Raw genomic sequence first — 18,719 nt, forward strand, 5'->3', positions numbered from 1 at the left:
CAGGCGCCCCATGGCACTTACTTCTATCTGCTGTTATATTATACATGATTTGTTTACTGTCATTCCCATTAGAGCACTGGGGTTTAAGCTCCATGAGTACAGAGACTGATGTTTACTGTTCAATCCCCAGTTCTTGTGCCCAACATGTATTTGCCAAATAATGAATGGATTTTTATAATTATTTTAATTCTGAAACCAGGAAAAATATTTCTTTCTTCAACTTCATCATTAGGTTGCTTCGATTTGAAGACAATGTGAACAGTAATAGCAAAATCAAAATGTTAATACTCCAACCACGGTAAGATGAATCAGAAATTTAAGAGGAACAGTGAATTTATTTCTATAACTACCTTTCTAGTTTTATTTTTAGGGAACAAAATGTTTCCTTTAAAAGACTGATTAAAATTTAAAGGCTCATAAGTATATACCCCCAAACATATTACTTGGGGTAGATACATTTATATGAATTGTACAGAAAAGTCCTATTTTTCCAAGTAGTCTTTCTGATGATGAATTTTATTGTACAGCTGCATATCTCCCTTTATTTTGTTTCCATTAACTTTTTATCCAATTTGAGACTGAAAAATTTAATTTCCAATACGAGAATACAATACCATGCTTGGCTGTTCTCCTTCTTACTACCACCAGGGAACCATACACCCCTACTGCAATCACTCCCTGACACATCTATGTAAGACTCTGGACTCTTCCATGACTTCATCAAAAAGAATATAATCAGATGGCAATATAACTGCTAACTGAGTAGGAAACCACACATCTGTGTAAAAAGAAACCAAAAGGAAAAAAATTTACCTGGGGTAAAACTATTAATTATCTTCGGTTTCCCCACTCCTTCCATAAATACTGGGTAAAGACTGAATTGATACTTCTCGATGGGAATAAAATGATCTGAGGAGAAAAATTTATTGAAGGGTCATTCCTACTGAATTAATATTAATGACTAAAACTTATATAAAAAAAATTTTAGGTGACTCTCCTATATTTCCACACCTAGAAATTTAGTTATTTATGGATCGAAACTGATGACTAAGCAAGTTTCAAAAATAACCTAAGCATTCCAAATTCTCCTAGTAATGACAATACTTAGTAACTAATTTTTGAAAATATTACCCAGAGACAGAAGATTGCAATTTTCAAAGGCACGTTCCAATGATTACCAATTTGTTCAAGCTCATAGGATATGAGCTTCCAGTTTCCCTTTCTAGGACAATATGCCCTACCTCCTCTCCCATATCCCCAAAGCTAGCAACATTCCTCTTTCATATGCATTTAGTTTACTTAGTTTCCCTATTCAAGGCAGCTGTGAGACTAACGTCTTATGAAATGCAAAGTAGGGGCAGGGACCAGGAGTCCCCTTGCTTATCCAGCCCCCCACCCCGCCCCCCATCAAGGGAACAACCATCTGTATAACAAAGCTCAAAACAAATCTATCAGTGATGTATCATTTTTACAAATGTTGATAATATATAAATATTCCACAAGGGATCAATCTCTTTGAAGCCTAAATTATATATTCCCATAATTTAAATAAAAGCACAGAAAATAATCATCTGGACCACAGTGGTAATGAACTGAATTTAGTTCTCTATCAATCGTTTCTATGTGCCCTGATACTAGGGTCTTTGGAATGCAACTGAAGTATAAGTCTCTGGAGTGATACTGTATTGTCAGATCATGGTAATCACTAGCTTCCCTACTTCAACCTTACTCAGACTTGGAGATACTATATTATGCGGTTTAATCACCTCCTGGGGCAACTGGTCTACTTTGGGGAGTTTATATTGCCTACATCACCAAGTCCTACATTTTTAGACCTTCAGCCTGGCATTCCCACTCTCCACTAGTGGTATTATATGTTGGTACACATATTTGGGAAAACAATTTGGTGGTAGATAGTAAAAGCCATTAAAAAATAGTCTAGAAAAAAAAGGTAAAACTAGAAGCAACATAAATGTTCTCAAAAAAATAAATGGTTTAAGTAGACTTTAGAATAAGATGCTATATGATCATTAAAAATACGGTTAAAAGGATTGGGGAGAAAAGAGAAACATGCTTGTGATATATCAAAGGAACAAATCAGAAAAAAAGTTGATAGATGATATGATTACAACGGTGTAAAATATTTTAAAAGGATCAAATGAAATAGAATTGAATGTTTATGATAAAGGGATAGAATTATATGTAGTAAGATGGCAGTATCATCTATATTTTTTAAGTTTTCATTAACTGGCTATGTTATTTGAACTAATAATCACTCTCCTACTACTCCATAAGAGAAACTTATTAAAGTACAGCAAACTTACCATGAATATAATACTTCTTAACGGATGAAGGGATTCTAAGCCATTTAGTTTCACTGTCTTCATTAAGAATTTTCCACTCAGTAATAAAATACATCAGAGAGTAATCACTGGGTGATAATTTCCAGGAAAGAAACACACAACTGCTGTTTAAAGGATAAGCACTGAGTGACTGCACGGTATTTACTGAGGGGAAAAGAAGGAAATTTGTTTTTAAATTCGAAATTAATGTAAAAAATCAAATACCCTCAAGGCACATATAACCTATTAGACAAAAGGAGAAGGAAGAGAAGGCTGACATTTATATAAATAAAGATAATACAATTATTTTTGTACCACAGAGTCATGTATGCAGAAAGATGTGGGAATATATGCTATAGAGGAGAAACCAAAAACGGGATTTTGGATAGAGTCAAGGAAGTTGCTCGCCACTGGAATACTGCCCAAGCTTATTAATCATCCCCTCTACTTCTCTCCAAACTCTTCTCTCCTGCTGATGGAGTTGTGCTTTCAAAGAACAAATCTGATCATTTAACACCCTCCTCACAGAGTCTCACTTAAAAGCCTCCACTGGAGGGGTGCCTGGGTAGCTCAGTGAGTTGAGCATCCGACTCTTGATCTCAGCTCAGGTCTTGATCTCAGGGTTGTGAGTTCAAGCCCCACAATGGACTCTGTGCTGGGCATGAAGCCTACTTTAAAAAAAAAAGCCTCCACTGCCTCCACTGTATTTCCATATGTGAGGATAATAATTCCTTTATGTCCTCTCCTATGCCACAAGGACTTTTGGTCAGATTCTTACTCTCTCAAGAGCCAATGCTCTTTTGGGGAAGTTTCATTCCTATACTGCTTGCTTAAGAAAGCCTCTCTAATCCTCAATACCAAGTCAGGTTCCTATTTTATTTTCTTTTATAAAATTATATTCCTCTCCTGGGAACATTTATCTCAGTTTGTAAATAAGCATCAACTTGTATGATTATTTGATTATTTGTTAATTAAATAATCAAAAAGTTGATTCGGCTCTGTGGATACTGAGACCATTATAGTTTTTCTCACATTGGAGTTCCCACCACCTAACACAGTGCAGCATTCAATAAATATTTCTAGAACATCTTGATGGAAAATATTTTTAGTGTAAAACATTGTGTAGATGCTATGGAACTTACAAGAAGCTTACACTATACGTACAAAACTAATCATTAATATAAGGCAAGATATAAAATACCTTAAGAAAGGTAGGAAGCACCCCAATTTAGGACATACCTAATCAAAGCAATAAGCAAAGACTTCATGGAAGAGATTAGTAGAGATACAGGAGATTTGAATTTTCCATTAAAAAGTTACACTTTGAAGGGAGGGAAGATGGCGGCGTAGGAGGACGCTGGGCTCACCTCGCGTCCTGCTGATCACTTAGATTCCACCTACACCTGCCTAAAGAACCCAGAAAACCGCCAGAGGATTAGCAGAACGGAGTCTCCAGAGCCAAGCGCAGACGAGAGGCCCACGGAAGAGGGTAGGAAGGGCGGCGAGGCGGTGCACGCTCCACGGACTGGCGGGAGGGAGTCGGGGCGGAGGGGCGGCTCGCCGGCCAAGCAGAGCCCCCGAGTCTGGCTGGCAAAAGCGGAGGGGCCGGACGGACTGTGTTCCGACAGCAAGCGCGACTTAGCATCTGGGAGGTCATAAGTTAACAGCTCTGCTCAGAAAGCGGGAAGGCTGGAGGACAAAGGGAGGGAGAGCTGCTGAGCCCCCGGACGGCAGAGCTCAGCTTGGCGGGAAACAAAGGCGCTCGCAAGCACCATCTCCCTCGCCCATCCCCCAGCCAAAATCCCAAAGGGAACCAGTTCCTGCCAGGGAACTTGCTCGCCCCGCGCAAACACCCAACTCTGTGCTTCTGCGGAGCCAAACCTCCGGCAGCGGATCTGACTCCCTCCCGCTGCCACAGGGCCCCTCCTGAAGTGGATCACCTCAGGAGAAGCGAGCTAAGCCTGCCCCTCCTGCCCCCATGCACCTTGCCTACCCACCCCAGCTAATATGCCAGATCCCCAGCACCACAAGCCTGGCAGTGTGCAAGTAGCCCAGACGGGCCATGCCACCCCACAGTGAATCCCGCCCCGGAGAGGGGAAGAGAAGGCACACACCAGTCTGACTGTGGACCCAGCGGTGGGCTGGGGGCAGACATCAGGTCGGACGGCGGCCCCGCCCACCAACTCCAGTTATACACCACAGCACAGGAGAAGTGCCCTGCAGGTCCTCACCACTCCAGGGACTATCCAAGATGACCAAACGGAAGAATTCCCCTCAGAAGAATCTCCAGGAAATAACAACAGCTAATGAACTGATCAAAAAGGATTTAAATAATATAAAAGAAAGTGAATTTAGAATAATAGTCATAAAATTAATCGCTGGGCTTGAAAACAGTATAGAGAACAGCAGAGAATCTCTTGCCACAGAGATCAAGGGACTAAGGAACAGTCACGAGGAGCTGAAAAGCGCTTTAAACGAAATGCAAAACAAAATGGAAATGACGACAGCTCGGATTGAAGAGGCAGAGGAGAGAATAGGTGAACTAGAAGATAAAGTTATGGAAAAAGAGGAAGCTGAGAGAAAGAGAGACAAAAAAATCCAGGAGTATGAGGGAAAAATTAGAGAACTAAGTGATACACTAAAAAGAAATAATATACGCATAATTGGTATCCCAGAGGAGGAAGAGAGAGGGAAAGGTGCTGAAGGGGTACTTGAAGAAATAATTGCTGAGAACTTCCCTGAACTGGGGAAAGAAAAAGGCATTGAAATCCAAGAGGCACAGAGAACTCCCTTCAGACGTAACTTGAATCGATCTTCTGCACGACATATCATAGTGAAACTGGCAAAATACAAGGATAAAGAGAAAATTCTGAAAGCAGCAAGGGATAAACGTGCCCTCACATATAAAGGGAGACCTATAAGACTCGTGACTGATCTCTCCTTTGAAACTTGGCAGGCCAGAAAGGCTTGGCACGATATCTTCAGTGTGCTAAACAGAAAAAATATGCAGCCGAGAATCCTTTATCCAGCAAGTCTGTCATTTAGAATAGAAGGAGAGATAAAGGTCTTCCCAAACAAACAAAAACTGAAGGAATTTGTCACCACGAAACCAGCCCTACAAGAGATCCTAAGGGGGATCCTGTGAGACAAAGTACCAGAGACATCACTACAAGCATAAAACATACAGACATCACAATGACTCTAAACCCGTATCTTTCTATAATAACACTGAATGTAAATGGATTAAATGCACCAACCAAAAGACATAGGGTATCAGAATGGATAAAAAAACAAGACCCATCTATTTGCTGTCTACAAGAGACTCATTTTAGATCTGAGGACACCTTTAGATTGAGAGTGAGGGGATGGAGAACTATTTATCATGCTACTGGAAGCCAAAAGAAAGCTGGAGTAGCCATACTTATATCAGACAAACTAGACTTTAAATTAAAGGCTGTAAGAAGAGATGAAGAAGGGCATTATATAATAATTACAGGGTCTATCCATCAGGAAGAGCTAACAATTATAAATGTCTATGCGCCGAATACCGGAGCCCCCAGATATATAAAACAATTACTCATAAACATAAGCAACCTTATTGATAAGAATGTGGTAGTTGCAGGGGACTTTAACACCCCACTTACAGAAATGGATAGATCATCTAGACACACAGTTAATAAAGAAACAAGGGCCCTGAATGATACATTGGATCAGATGGACTTGACAGATATATTTAGAACTCTGCATCCCAAAGCAACAGAATATACTTTCTTCTCGAGTGCACATGGAACATTCTCCAAGATAGATCATATACTGGGTCACAAAACAGCCCTTCATAAGTTTACAAGAATTGAAATCATACCATGCATACTTTCAGACCACAATGCTATGAAGCTTGAAATCAACCACAGGAAAAAGTCTGGAAAACCTCCAAAAGCATGGAGGTTAAAGAACACCCTACTAACGAATGAGTGGGTCAACCAGGCAATTAGAGAAGAAATTAAAAAGTATATGGAAACAAACGAAAATGAAAATACAATAATCCAAACGCTTTGGGACGCAGCGAAAGCAGTCCTGAGAGGAAAATACATTGCAATCCAGGCCTATCTCAAGAAACAAGAAAAATCCCAAATACAAAATCTAACAGCACACCTAAAGGAAATAGAAGCAGAACAGCAAAGGCAGCCTAAACCCAGCAGAAGAAGAGAAATAATAAAGATCAGAGCAGAAATAAACAATATGGAATCTAAAAAAACTGTAGAGCAGATCAATGAAACCAAGAGTTGTTTTTTTGAAAAAATAAACAAAATTGACAAACCTCTAGCCAGGCTTCTCAAAAAGAAAAGGGAGATGACCCAAATAGATAAAATCATGAATGAAAATGGAATTATTACAACCAATCCCTCAGAGATACAAACAATTATCAGGGAATACTATGAAAAATTATATGCCAACAAATTGGACAACCTGGAAGAAATGGACAAATTCCTAAACACCCACACTCTTCCAAAACTCAATCAGGAGGAAATAGAAAGCTTGAACAGACCCATAACCAGCGAAGAAATTGAATCGGTTATCAAAAATCTCCCAACATGTAAGAGTCCAGGACCAGATGGCTTCCCAGGGGAGTTCTACCAGATGTTTAAAGCAGAGATAATACCTATCCTTCTCAAGCTATTCCAAGAAATAGAAAGGGAAGGAAAACTTCCAGACTCATTCTATGAAGCCAGTATTACTTTGATTCCTAAACCAGACAGAGACCCAGTAAAAAAAGAGAACTACAGGCCAGTATCTCTGATGAATATTGATGCAAAAATTCTCAGTAAGATACTAGCAAATCGAATTCAACAGCATATAAAAAGAATTATTCACCATGATCAAGTGGGATTCATTCCTGGGATGCAGGGCTGGTTCAACGTTCGCAAATCGATCAACGTGATACATCACATTAACAAAAAAAAAGAGAAGAACCATATGATCCTGTCAATCGATGCAGAAAAGGCCTTTGACAAAATCCAGCACCCTTTCTTAATAAAAACCCTTGAGAAAGTCGGGATAGAAGGAACATACTTAAAGATCATAAAAGCCATTTATGAAAAGCCCACAGCTAACATCATCCTCAATGGGGAAAAACTGAGAGCTTTTTCCCTGAGATCAGGAACACGACAGGGATGCCCACTCTCACCGCTGTTGTTTAACATAGTGCTGGAAGTTCTAGCATCAGCAATCAGACAACAAAAGGAAATCAAAGGCATCAAAATTGGCAAAGATGAAGTCAAGCTTTCGCTTTTTGCAGATGACATGATATTATACATGGAAAATCCGATAGACTCCACCAAAAGTCTGCTAGAACTGATACATGAATTCAGTAAAGTTGCAGGATACAAAATCAATGTACAGAAATCAGTTGCATTCTTATACACTAACAATGAAGCAACAGAAAGACAAATAAAGAAACTGATCCCATTCACAATTGCACCAAGAAGCATAAAATACCTAGGAATAAATCTAACCAAAGATGTAAAAGATCTGTATGCTGAAAACTATAGAAAGCTTATGCAGGTAATTGAAGAAGATATAAAGAAATGGAAAGACATTCCCTGCTCATGGATTGGAAGAATAAATATTGTCAAAATGTCAATACTACCCAAAGCTATCTACACATTCAATGCAATCCCAATCAAAATTGCACCAGCATTCTTCTCGAAACTAGAACAAGCAATCCTAAAATTCATATGGAACCACAAAAGGCCCCGAATAGCCAAAGTAATTTTGAAGAAGACCAAAGCAGGAGGTATCACAATCCCAGACTTGAGCCTCTACTACAAAGCTGTCATCATCAAGACAGCATGGTATTGGCATAAAAACAGACACATAGACCAATGGAATAGAATAGAAACCCCAGAACTAGACCCACAAACCTATGGCCAACTAATCTTTGACAAAGCAGGAAAGAACATCCAATGGGAAAAAGACAGTCTCTTTAACAAATGGTGCTGGGAGAACTGGACAGCAACATGCAGAAGGTTGAAACTAGACCACTTTCTCACACCATTCACAAAAATAAACTCAAAATGGATAAAGGACCTGAATGTGAGACAGGAAACCATCAAAACCTTAGAGGAGAAAGCAGGAAAAGACCTCTCTGACCTCAGCCGTAGCAATCTCTTACTCGGCACATCCCCAAAGGCAAGGGAATTAAAAGCAAAAGTGAATTACTGGGACCTTATGAAGATAAAAAGCTTCTGCACAGCAAAGGAAACAACCAACAAAACTAAAAGGCAACCAACGGAATGGGAAAAGATATTTGCAAATGACATATCGGACAAAGGGCCAGTATCCAAAATCAATAAAGAGCTCACCAAACTCCACACCCGAAAAACAAATAACCCAGTGAAGAAATGGGCAGAAAACATGAATAGACACTTCTCTAAAGAAGACATCCGGATGGCCAACAGGCACATGAAAAGATGTTCAACGTCGCTCCTTATCAGGGAAATACAAATCAAAACCACACTCAGATATCACCTCACGCCAGTCAGAGTGGCCAAAATGAACAAATCAGGAGACTATAGATGCTGGCGAGGATGTGGAGAAACGGGAACCCTCTTGCACTGTTGGTGGGAATGCAAATTGGTGCAGCCTCTCTGGAAAGCAGTGTGGAGGTTCCTCAGAAAATTAAAAATAGACCTACCCTATGACCCAGCAATAGCACTGCTAGGAATTTATCCAAGGGATACAGGAGTACTGATGCATAGGGGCACTTGTACCCCAATGTTTATAGCAGCACTCTCAACAATAGCCAAATTATGGAAAGAGCCTAAATGTCCATCAACCGATGAATGGATAAAGAAATTGTGGTTTATATACACAATGGAATACTACGTGGCAATGAGAAAGAATGAAATATGGCCTTTTGTAGCAACGTGGATGGAACTGGAGAGTGTGATGCTAAGTGAAATAAGCCATACAGAGAAAGACAGATACCATATGGTTTCACTCTTATGTGGATCCTGAGAAACTTAACAGAAACCCATGGAGGAGGGGAAGGAAAAAAAAAAAGAGGTTAGAGTGGGAGAGAGCCAAAGCATAAGAGACTCTTAAAAACTGAGAACAAACTGAGGGTTGATGGGGGGTGGGAGGGAGGGGAGGGTGGGGGATGGGTATTGAGGAGGGCACCTTTTGGGATGAGCACTGGGTGTTGTATGGAAACCAATTTGACAGTAAATTTCATATATTAAAAAATAAAAAAAAATAAAAAAATAAAAAGTTACACTTTGAATATGTAATGCAGATTGGCAACTCCTATTAAAGGCAGTTCTCAATTCTCTAATCAAATATATCAAAATTAATTAAAGAAGGTTCATCACTTTTTTTAAAAGTGTATTTATTTATTTTTAGAGAGAGCATGGAAGAGTAGCAGAGAGAGAGGAAGAGAGAGAGAATCCCAGGCCCCATGCTGTCAGAGTGGAGCCTGATATAGGGTTTGAACTCATGAACTGTGAGCCAAAACAAAGAGTTGGATGCTTAACTGACTGAGCCACCACAGAGCCCCAGTTCATCACTTGTATTAAATGAAGAACAGGGGTGCCTGGGTGGCTCAGTCGGTTAAGCGGCCGACTTTGGCTCAGGTCGTGATCTCGCGGTCCGTGAGTTCGAGCCCCGCGTTGGGCTCTGTGCTGACAGCTCAGAGCCTGGAGCCTGTTTCAGATTCTGTGTCTCCCTCTCTCTGACCCCCCCCCCCATTCATGCTCTGTCTCTCTCTGTCTCAAAAATAAATAAAAATGTTAAAAAAATTTTTTTTAATGAAGAACAGATTAATTTTCCAGTCTGAACAATTACTTGCATCCATATGTCATACTATTACATATGTATGTAATAAATATAATACACACATGTACCTGTACTTACTTTTACACACACACACACACACACACACACACACACACACACACACACAGAGGCAGGGAGAGAGAGATTAATTCACGTACAACTTGCATTGATCCAAAAGGTTTAGGTATTAGATTTACTAGAATATTCTCATTTATCATAATATTATTTCAACATGGTTCTACCACATGAAAACCCAAGGACCATATTATATAACCAGGGTACAACCTGCTTTGCTGTTTTTCAGAAAAGAAGAAATTAAAGACAGGAGACAGACTTACAGATTCAGGGAACTGCAGGCTTCTTGGAAGATCATTTAGAATGGGAGGAGTTTGTAAAAAGTAAATATTGAAAGGGGCACAGGTTTACCACCCTGTACCCTTTCTTACCTTTGCTCATAGGCCATGAGAATGTTAAATTAAAATTCACAAAAGAAGCACCAATTGAATTGACGGCCAGAACTGTAACAGAATGTGCTTGCTCTGTCCACAAGAAAGTGAATTGAGTATGATTTCCCACATCTTCTGACCATGTTCCATTGCGGGAAGTATGATGTTTTACCACATATTTTCTTACACTACACAATGAGTCATTTTTCATCAGAGGCTGTAGTAAACATGAAAATTGATTAGTTGAAGGGCTCCCATGCTTTTTATATCAACCAAGCTCATGAACTCTTCTTATACATTTCCCACTGGGAGGCAGGGGCAGACCAGGGCAAGCCCTGTCTAGTTCAAGGCTGAAGTATGGGGAGGTGAGGTAGGAGAGGGCTGGTGTCTGACAGAGACACAATGAAGTCATTGGGATGGGTATACAGCACAGGAAACTTATTTTTTTCCTTAAGACTCAGGGAATAAATCATTTAAGTATAATTAATTATGATACAATTAGGACACTTTTCTACTGAGAAGTTTCACACTAATTTTAGAGAAAAGAAAGACCGGCAGAGAGTCAAGAGTTTCCTCATCTGAAAAACCAACAACGACTAACCATCTGGTTCTGTAAAGCAACAAGAAAGAGCTGAAAAGATATTAATCATCATTTATGTTAACCCCAGTGTCATTTGTTATCTCTTCTTCTCTTAATCGTTGCTAATTCAAGTACTGGAGGCTAATAGAACCATGTATACGGTATCCCAGAATTTCTGCCCGATCATTAAAAAAAAAATCATACCAGATCACTGATGATTCCATGTAAAATACATATGTAGTCCAATTCTGTTCTTCCATTCTACAGAGCATTAACAATATACCCCACTTCCTCCATTACTGCCACCTGTTTCAAATAAGATTCAGTGCTGCCAATGCTTTACAAGCCCATCAAAAACGACTCTATACAGTCGACTGGAAGTGTCTCTCCATATATATATTTTTTTTTGTCATCGAGATTCCTCAAAACCAGAAATAACAGAAAAAAAATAAACACAAACACATACACATGTATGCCTGCGGGGTGTGGAACAATCTGGGTAGGTGGGGAGTAGAATTTTATCAGATATCATCTAGTCCAGCTCTACATTTATACAGATGAGAAAATTGAGGCTGAAGCATCTAAGCAACTTTGCCAAAATAATGCTGACCTAGCTGTAATATACTCAGCTGAGAATAGAATGAAGTTCCCTAACTCCATGCCAGCGCATTGTAGCTCTCTGCAATCACATCTCAAAACTGAAATGAAATACTGGACTGCAGAGCCTAAAAAATGACAGGATTATAAACAATGAAGTCTTTCATAAGTATAAAAATAAAATTTAAGAGTAATATAAAAAGCAGGAATACCTTCCAAAGTAAAGTAACATTTCTCTCTTTTTTAGTGGTGTCTTCATTAATTATTCTCCAAACTTCAGGTCCTCTGGTAGGAACTGCAGAAGGACAAGGAGCCCAAGTTGTACATGTGCTCTCAGAAGGAATAGTTTTTAGTCCTATTGGAAACGCACCTCCTCATGCATTTTTAAGACACATTTACAAAATCTCTACAGACCTTTTATATCTGTGACAACTGTGTAGGCTGGACTACTCCAATTGCTCCAATATCCCAGCCCATCCAGCCTCTTACAGCGCACCTGAACAGCATAGACAGCACACAGATCTGGCACCAGGACGCTGGCAGAATTGGATTTTGCATCATGCACCTCATACATCTGTAAAATAAACTCAAGCATTAGAGTAATCATTACCAACACCTATGTAGCTAAAGGGCCCTGAAGTGCATTCTATTTAAAACCTTAATACTATTCCAAAATTAACAGAGGGCTGATTTTGTGTTTTCTGGCTATAGAAATATGTGACTTGGATCTTGAGCTCCTTCAAGTGAAGGATTATCTTAGTCATCTGTGGTCTCCTTCTCAGGCCAAGATTTGGACTGACCTACTTGCAACCTCACTCTCAGCTGTTCTCAACTCTATTACTAATTTCTGTCCACTAATCCTCTACCCACAGAAATTCTTAATAATTTTAACTGAGTGGTTACATAGTGATATCTCTGATAGTCTCTTCAATAAGATGGTAAACTGTCACATTCCTTTCTGCTAAAACCATGATGATCTAAAGGCATAATTAGGGTTCCTAATATTCCTGGGTCTTTGCCGGCTGCCATCTGAAAACTGACGTGGCCTGTCACCATATGCACACTTGCCACTATGGGTGTGGTTTTAATTGTTTGGTAAAAGCAGCTTCTTCCAAAATGTGTCCCTTTGAACATAAGTGTACTAAAGAATATTAGATGTTAAAGGAAAAAGAGTTCTTTGGTAAATTGAGTTTGAGAAACACAGAATAAAATAAAGTCACAAATATTACTTTGATGCAGGACCTATCTAAACCTTTAATATGTAACCCAGTGCAGTTCTGTACTAGGAACACACAGTGATACAGGGGTTCCTACATTTATTCATCCATGCAATCTTTTTTCAAGGAATAGTTCAATATTCTGTCAAACTCATTTTGGGAAATGATGGGTTACAGGAAATGTCCTAACTTTAAAGGGTGAGACCTAGGGGTGCCTGGGTGGCTCAGTCAGTTAAGTGCCCAACTTCAGCTCAGGTCATGATCACATGGTTCATGAGTTTGAGCCCCACATTGGGCTCTCTGCTGCCAGCGCAGAGCCTGCTTCAGATCCTCTGCCCCTTCTCTCTCTCTCTCTGCCGTTCCCCCACTCATTCTCTCTCTGTCTCTGTCTATCTCTATCTCTCTCAAAAATAAACATGAAAACAATTCTTTTAAAAAGAATTTAAACCTATAGAAACATCTACTTTATAGAAATATCTTTTTTAAACCTATAGAAATATCTACCTAACAAAAACAGCTACAGAATACAGGAAGATGTACATTTGTGCCAATAAAATAAATCTTATGCAATAAAATCCTTAAACACTTATAAGAAATAACATTTAGTGAGGCAAGCTGAAGACATTTCTAGGTAAAATGTACCTTCCACTGTACTTCTTTCCCACTTAAGCCGTAGCGAATCTGGAATTTAAGATTATTCTCTGGAAAGACTGGCTTTTCCCAAGATATTTTCAATAATCCAATTTTTACAGTAATTTCCACTTTCACACTGGATGGAGGCAGTGGTTTCACTAGAAAATTTAAAAATAGTACTGTATAACAGTAATTTAAACAGTGAGAATATTTTTAAAACATTATCATGATGTTATAATCTTTTATACTCTATAAAGCAGTATCTCCTCAAAGGAGATTAAAAAAAAAAAAAAATAGTACAAGTCAATGTGCAAACTCAGCATATTTGGGAACTAAAAATCCCAACATCCCAGCACAGTAGTATGAACTCTGAAGCTCTACACTTATAATACCTTAAGACTGTTGATGACCAAAACCTCTAAACCTTTTCATTTCTAATGTTTCTCATGCTTATCCAATTCTTCATATATGAAGAAGACATTCTTGACCAACAGTAAGATGACATACATTTCAACTCCTGAAAAGTTAATTCCTCCTCAGAAAAGGAAGTATGAATATGTGAGAGATGCTAAGACATTCAATCTGTGATCTTACTTGACTGAATCATATGGATATCATATGGATATATTCCATGAATATCTAGTTTGCAGAAAGGATACTTTAAAGTACAAGAGTTTGCATGATCCCTACAACATGCACAGTGAGGAGGAAGGAGAAGCTTTCCACATTTTATGGGTGATAAACTAGTCACAGTGCACTTACATGTCTAGCCCATGTTTACAAAGCTAGTAACACATGGAACTGGCATTTGGATCCTAAAGTTGAATCTCCACCTTGTTTTCTAGTACTAAGTAGGCAGTATAAGCCTAACTTAAACTCCTAATTTTAGTACTGAAAAGAATAACATCAAAGGTTGTTCTGATAACATATAGAACTGAATTCATAGTGTCATATATTACATGTGAAGTTATTAATGTGCGTGTTTGTGGGGTAGAGAGTGGTAGGAGGGTTCCATGCTATTCCAAGATACGTAGTACCAGAGAAGTACTCCTTACAGTAAAATCCCTTTAAGTGGAACAAAACTAAATAGTATGTGTGTATGCACGTGCGTGTGTGTGCACATGCGCGCACGTGGGGGAGGAAAGCAATTAATTGGGACTCTATGGTAATAAAAAAAAACCCTAAATATTACGATTTTATCATACATTTAACAAAATATAGGTTTTAATTCAGATGTGTACTAATTATTTGAAAATATAACAAATCAAATACTGATTTTTGGCATAATTTCCCAACAAAATAGTATATAGGACCAAAGATATTCTTTTACCTCTATTGCATAATCATAAATAGGTCATTTCTCAAAGATTTTGCAGCAATATTAGAGGGATATATTATACTTTTCAATATATTCTTTCAATATATTCATCCTTTGAAATCAGTGGATCTTTTTTAAGCGTATTTAAAAATGTCATGATGGATATCTTCTTTATCTATTTTTTTCTTGTTCAGTGTAGTCATTTTGAATCTCTCGGTAGCCTACACAGCCTCACAAATTAAACTCTCTGGTTATGACTACTCAGATTACAAAATCCATCACAATACCCAAATTAAATTTCTAAATTAAAAACACCAAATGTTTTCATAAGTACATTGGGAGAAAAACAAAGCAGTGCATTATTTACAATAATATTACTGCTACATTTTATTACCAATGACCAATATAACTTATCAAATTATATGCTGAAAGTATTCCTATTACAAAAACATTGTGCTATAAGTAACTTAAAAAAATAAAAACAGTAAAACTTTCTAAGGTTGATTGTCTTTTCAATTCCACTATAAACACACAAAATTTTGTTTAAAAATAGTGTTATCTGAAAATGGTAAAACACAACAATTACCATGAATCAACCTGAGTCCAAATCTGCTAATAAAAATGAAGACACACAACACAGTTTGACATACCCACAGAATCAGGAACAACACACGTTGGTGGAGAGTCAAGTGAACCCAAAGAGTGATTGATTCTAATCCACATTGTATAGCCGGACAATAGAAAGATTGGCTGAAATACGCATTCATAAAAACCATCTCTCTGCAAATGGCAATCTTTAGATTCAGATATGGGATGAATAGATGGAACATCAGAGCAGTAAAGGCTGCTCCTTAAAAGATACGAGAACACTCAGTTAATATACAACATTGATGAAAACGGTAAGATATATGAGAGAACACCATAGATTTTATTCCACTTAAAATAGATGTTCTTATTGGAAATGCATTTTTGATTTCCCCACTGTATCACAATTTTATGTATTTCCATAAAAATGACAACAAACCTTATTAAATATTTTATTAGATACTAAGTGGAAATGCAAATAAAATAATTGGTATTCCTTCTCTACGGATCCAAGTAGAGGTAGAACCTACGACTCTGAAGTTAAGTTAATATTATATTTAAGTGATTGTCATTTTAAAAGTATGGATCACAAGTAGTATTGGAGCATTCCTGAGATGGGAAGGAAGATAAATCCCTCACACTTTAAATATGGATTAAATTCCACCAGAAACTGAAGACATAACTTATGATAGTAAATTATAGCTTAATTGACAATGTCCTAGTATTTTCCAGTTCGGAGCATCACAATGAAAACAATACCAATCTTTGATTTATATCTGAATCATATAGTTAAATATATAATGCATTTTCTCAGAGAAGAAAATTAAGAAAGCAATTTTTATAACTGTGTCCCAGTCAACACTCTACCTCAGAACATACGAAGCATTTTTCCTTTTCTTTGAAATAGCCCTTCTGCCACTATTTGCTCTGAACATGGTATTTAAGTGGTTAAATTAGCATTTTCTGTTTCCATAAAAATGGAGTAAGGAGGTTACAAGAAAATGAAAAACCTATATTCTTATGTTTCTCGGTCTATTTTTTGTGACATTTTCCTGCCTATCTCCTCAAAATTACAATCATTGGGGTGTCTGTGTGTGAATGAGTGCTAGTGGGGAGTGGGGAGAGGGGAGAGATGAGAACAAGGCATGGGGAGTCATCTGCGGTAAAAAGAACCGTGACCATGTACAGAAACACAGTAATGCTCCATTTGGAATGCAAAGGTTATATCTTTGTCATCATGACAGCAATAGCCATTTACTGAATATCTACCAGGAGAAATTCTATCACTTAACTATAATTAAATGGAATTTATCATTAATTCTCACAGAAACCTTGTAAGTCCTATTATTCACTCCATTTTACAGACAAGGAAATCAAGGCTTAGAGAGATTTAAAAAACTCGCCACAGTACATGCAGAAGTTTCATACTCTTCTGTAAATATTAGCGATTTAATTGAGGTACAGAGCTTATGTGATGATCATCCACAAACACCTTTTTTAATGTGAAAATGTTATGGAAGGAACGTAAACACAGATTATAAAAGTAAAATGGCATCCCATGAACATTCTATTGATTTTAAAATGCTACTATCAAGTAAGATGAAGCCAGCTATTATTCCCATGTAAGAAATGTAGAAATTGCCCCATTTTTCTACCACTACATAAGAATAGACTGGTCATGGGGTGCCTGGGTAGCTCAGTCAGTTGAGCGCCCGACTTTGGCTCAGGTCATGATCTCCCGGTACATGAGTTTGAGCCCCATGTCCGGCTCTGTGCTGACAGCTCAGAGGCTGGAGCCTGTTTCAGATTCCTTCTCTCCCTGTCTCTCTGCTCCTCCCCTGCTCATGCTCTGTCTCTCTCTCCCAAAAATATAAAACATTAAGAAAAAAATTTTTTTTTAAAGAATAGACTAGTCACTTTAGGGACAGAATTCAGATCACAGTATTTGAGGAAGGGGATTTGTTTTTCACGTAGAAAATTTAGATTTTAAGAATAAATGAGTGGGGCGCCTGGGTGGCTCAGTTGGCTAAGCGTCTGACTTCAGCTCAGGTCATGATCTCACAGTTCGTGAGTTCAAGCCCCGTGTCAAGCTCTGTGCTGACAGCTCAGAGCCTGGAGCCTGCTTCGGATTCTATCTCTCACTCTCTCACTCTCTCTCTCTCTCTCTCTCTCTCTCTCTCTCTCTCTCTCTGCCCCTCCCCAGCTCATGCTCTGTCTCTCTCTGTCTCAAAAATAAAAATAAAAACATTAAAAAAAAAAAGAATAAATGAGAACAAGGGATACAAACTGGAAGGCCCCAGTATGAACACAAATTGAGACAGCGTGTTTGAGAGCAGTATATATCACTGAAAACTACTAAGAGAGATTATAAAAATAAAAATGTATCTACCTCCTCCTAATCAAGAGTTCTATTACTTCAGATGATACTACAGGAAGATGATGTCTTGGAATCATTTCAAAACAGGGAAGCACAAAAATAAACAAGCATAAATTACTCTTTATCATAACACTTCACTCCTTATTAAGCATTTCTTTCCTAATCTTTCCTACTTCTGAAAGCATTCATATTATCTCTTAGAATCTTTGTGCAACAACCTCTGACTTTTTTCCAATATATTTATCTTTAGCAAATGATACTGGACCTCTATAATCATGGATATTCTCCTCTGGCCAGTTCTCTAAGTCAAACTAAAATGTACAGAAGCCAATTCTTCCTGGATTTCATTCAATAATTAAAAGGCAATTATGGAAAATTAATTGATTATCAGAAAAATAATTTAAGGTAAAAACAAGTTATATTTTTTCTATCAATGTAAATTTTTTCAAAAATCACCTAATCCCTCAACAATTTCCTAAGTATATAGTACCTTCCTCTATTAGGAAGAACATCTACTAGACTACTGTTCTGATGATATTTCTATAAAAAGTTTTATCTCACCATATCCACAGAATAATAACACAGCAAAAATAATACATACCTATGATACCTCAACTGCAAAGTACTTCCCACGAGTGGTTGGATTGCATTGGTTGACCATCTGCAAGTCATTTGAGTTAAGTACCCATCAGTTTCACATGATATATTGATATTGACATCTATTTAAAACATATTAAAATATTAATACAAAGCAAAATCACCACAAATTTTTTAATGAAAATAAAATTTCC

At 37.9% G+C, this 18,719-nt stretch overlaps 1 protein-coding gene across 11 annotated transcripts in view; it reads right to left on the reverse strand.

Annotated features, from left to right (window-relative positions):
* Positions 1-18,719, reverse strand: part of LEPR (leptin receptor) — a 156,665-nt gene that overhangs the window by 19,161 nt on the left and 118,785 nt on the right. For 10 of the 11 annotated variants that reach the window (XM_058717095.1, XM_058717094.1, XM_058717092.1 and 7 more), the window contains 8 exons: positions 18,530-18,647; positions 15,617-15,816; positions 13,658-13,806; positions 12,213-12,372; positions 12,011-12,093; positions 10,622-10,838; positions 2,325-2,507; positions 814-909 (listed from right to left, as the gene is read on the reverse strand). In XM_058717095.1, the coding sequence (XP_058573078.1) occupies positions 814-909; positions 2,325-2,507; positions 10,622-10,838; positions 12,011-12,093; positions 12,213-12,372; positions 13,658-13,806; positions 15,617-15,816; positions 18,530-18,647 (1,206 nt within the window). The remainder of the gene's footprint in view (positions 1-813; positions 910-2,324; positions 2,508-10,621; positions 10,839-12,010; positions 12,094-12,212; positions 12,373-13,657; positions 13,807-15,616; positions 15,817-18,529; positions 18,648-18,719) is intronic. The other variant, XM_058717100.1, reaches the window with a different exon arrangement.

This window comes from Neofelis nebulosa, chromosome 2 (genome assembly GCF_028018385.1).
Source record: "Neofelis nebulosa isolate mNeoNeb1 chromosome 2, mNeoNeb1.pri, whole genome shotgun sequence".
Classification (NCBI taxonomy): domain Eukaryota; kingdom Metazoa; phylum Chordata; class Mammalia; order Carnivora; family Felidae; genus Neofelis; species Neofelis nebulosa.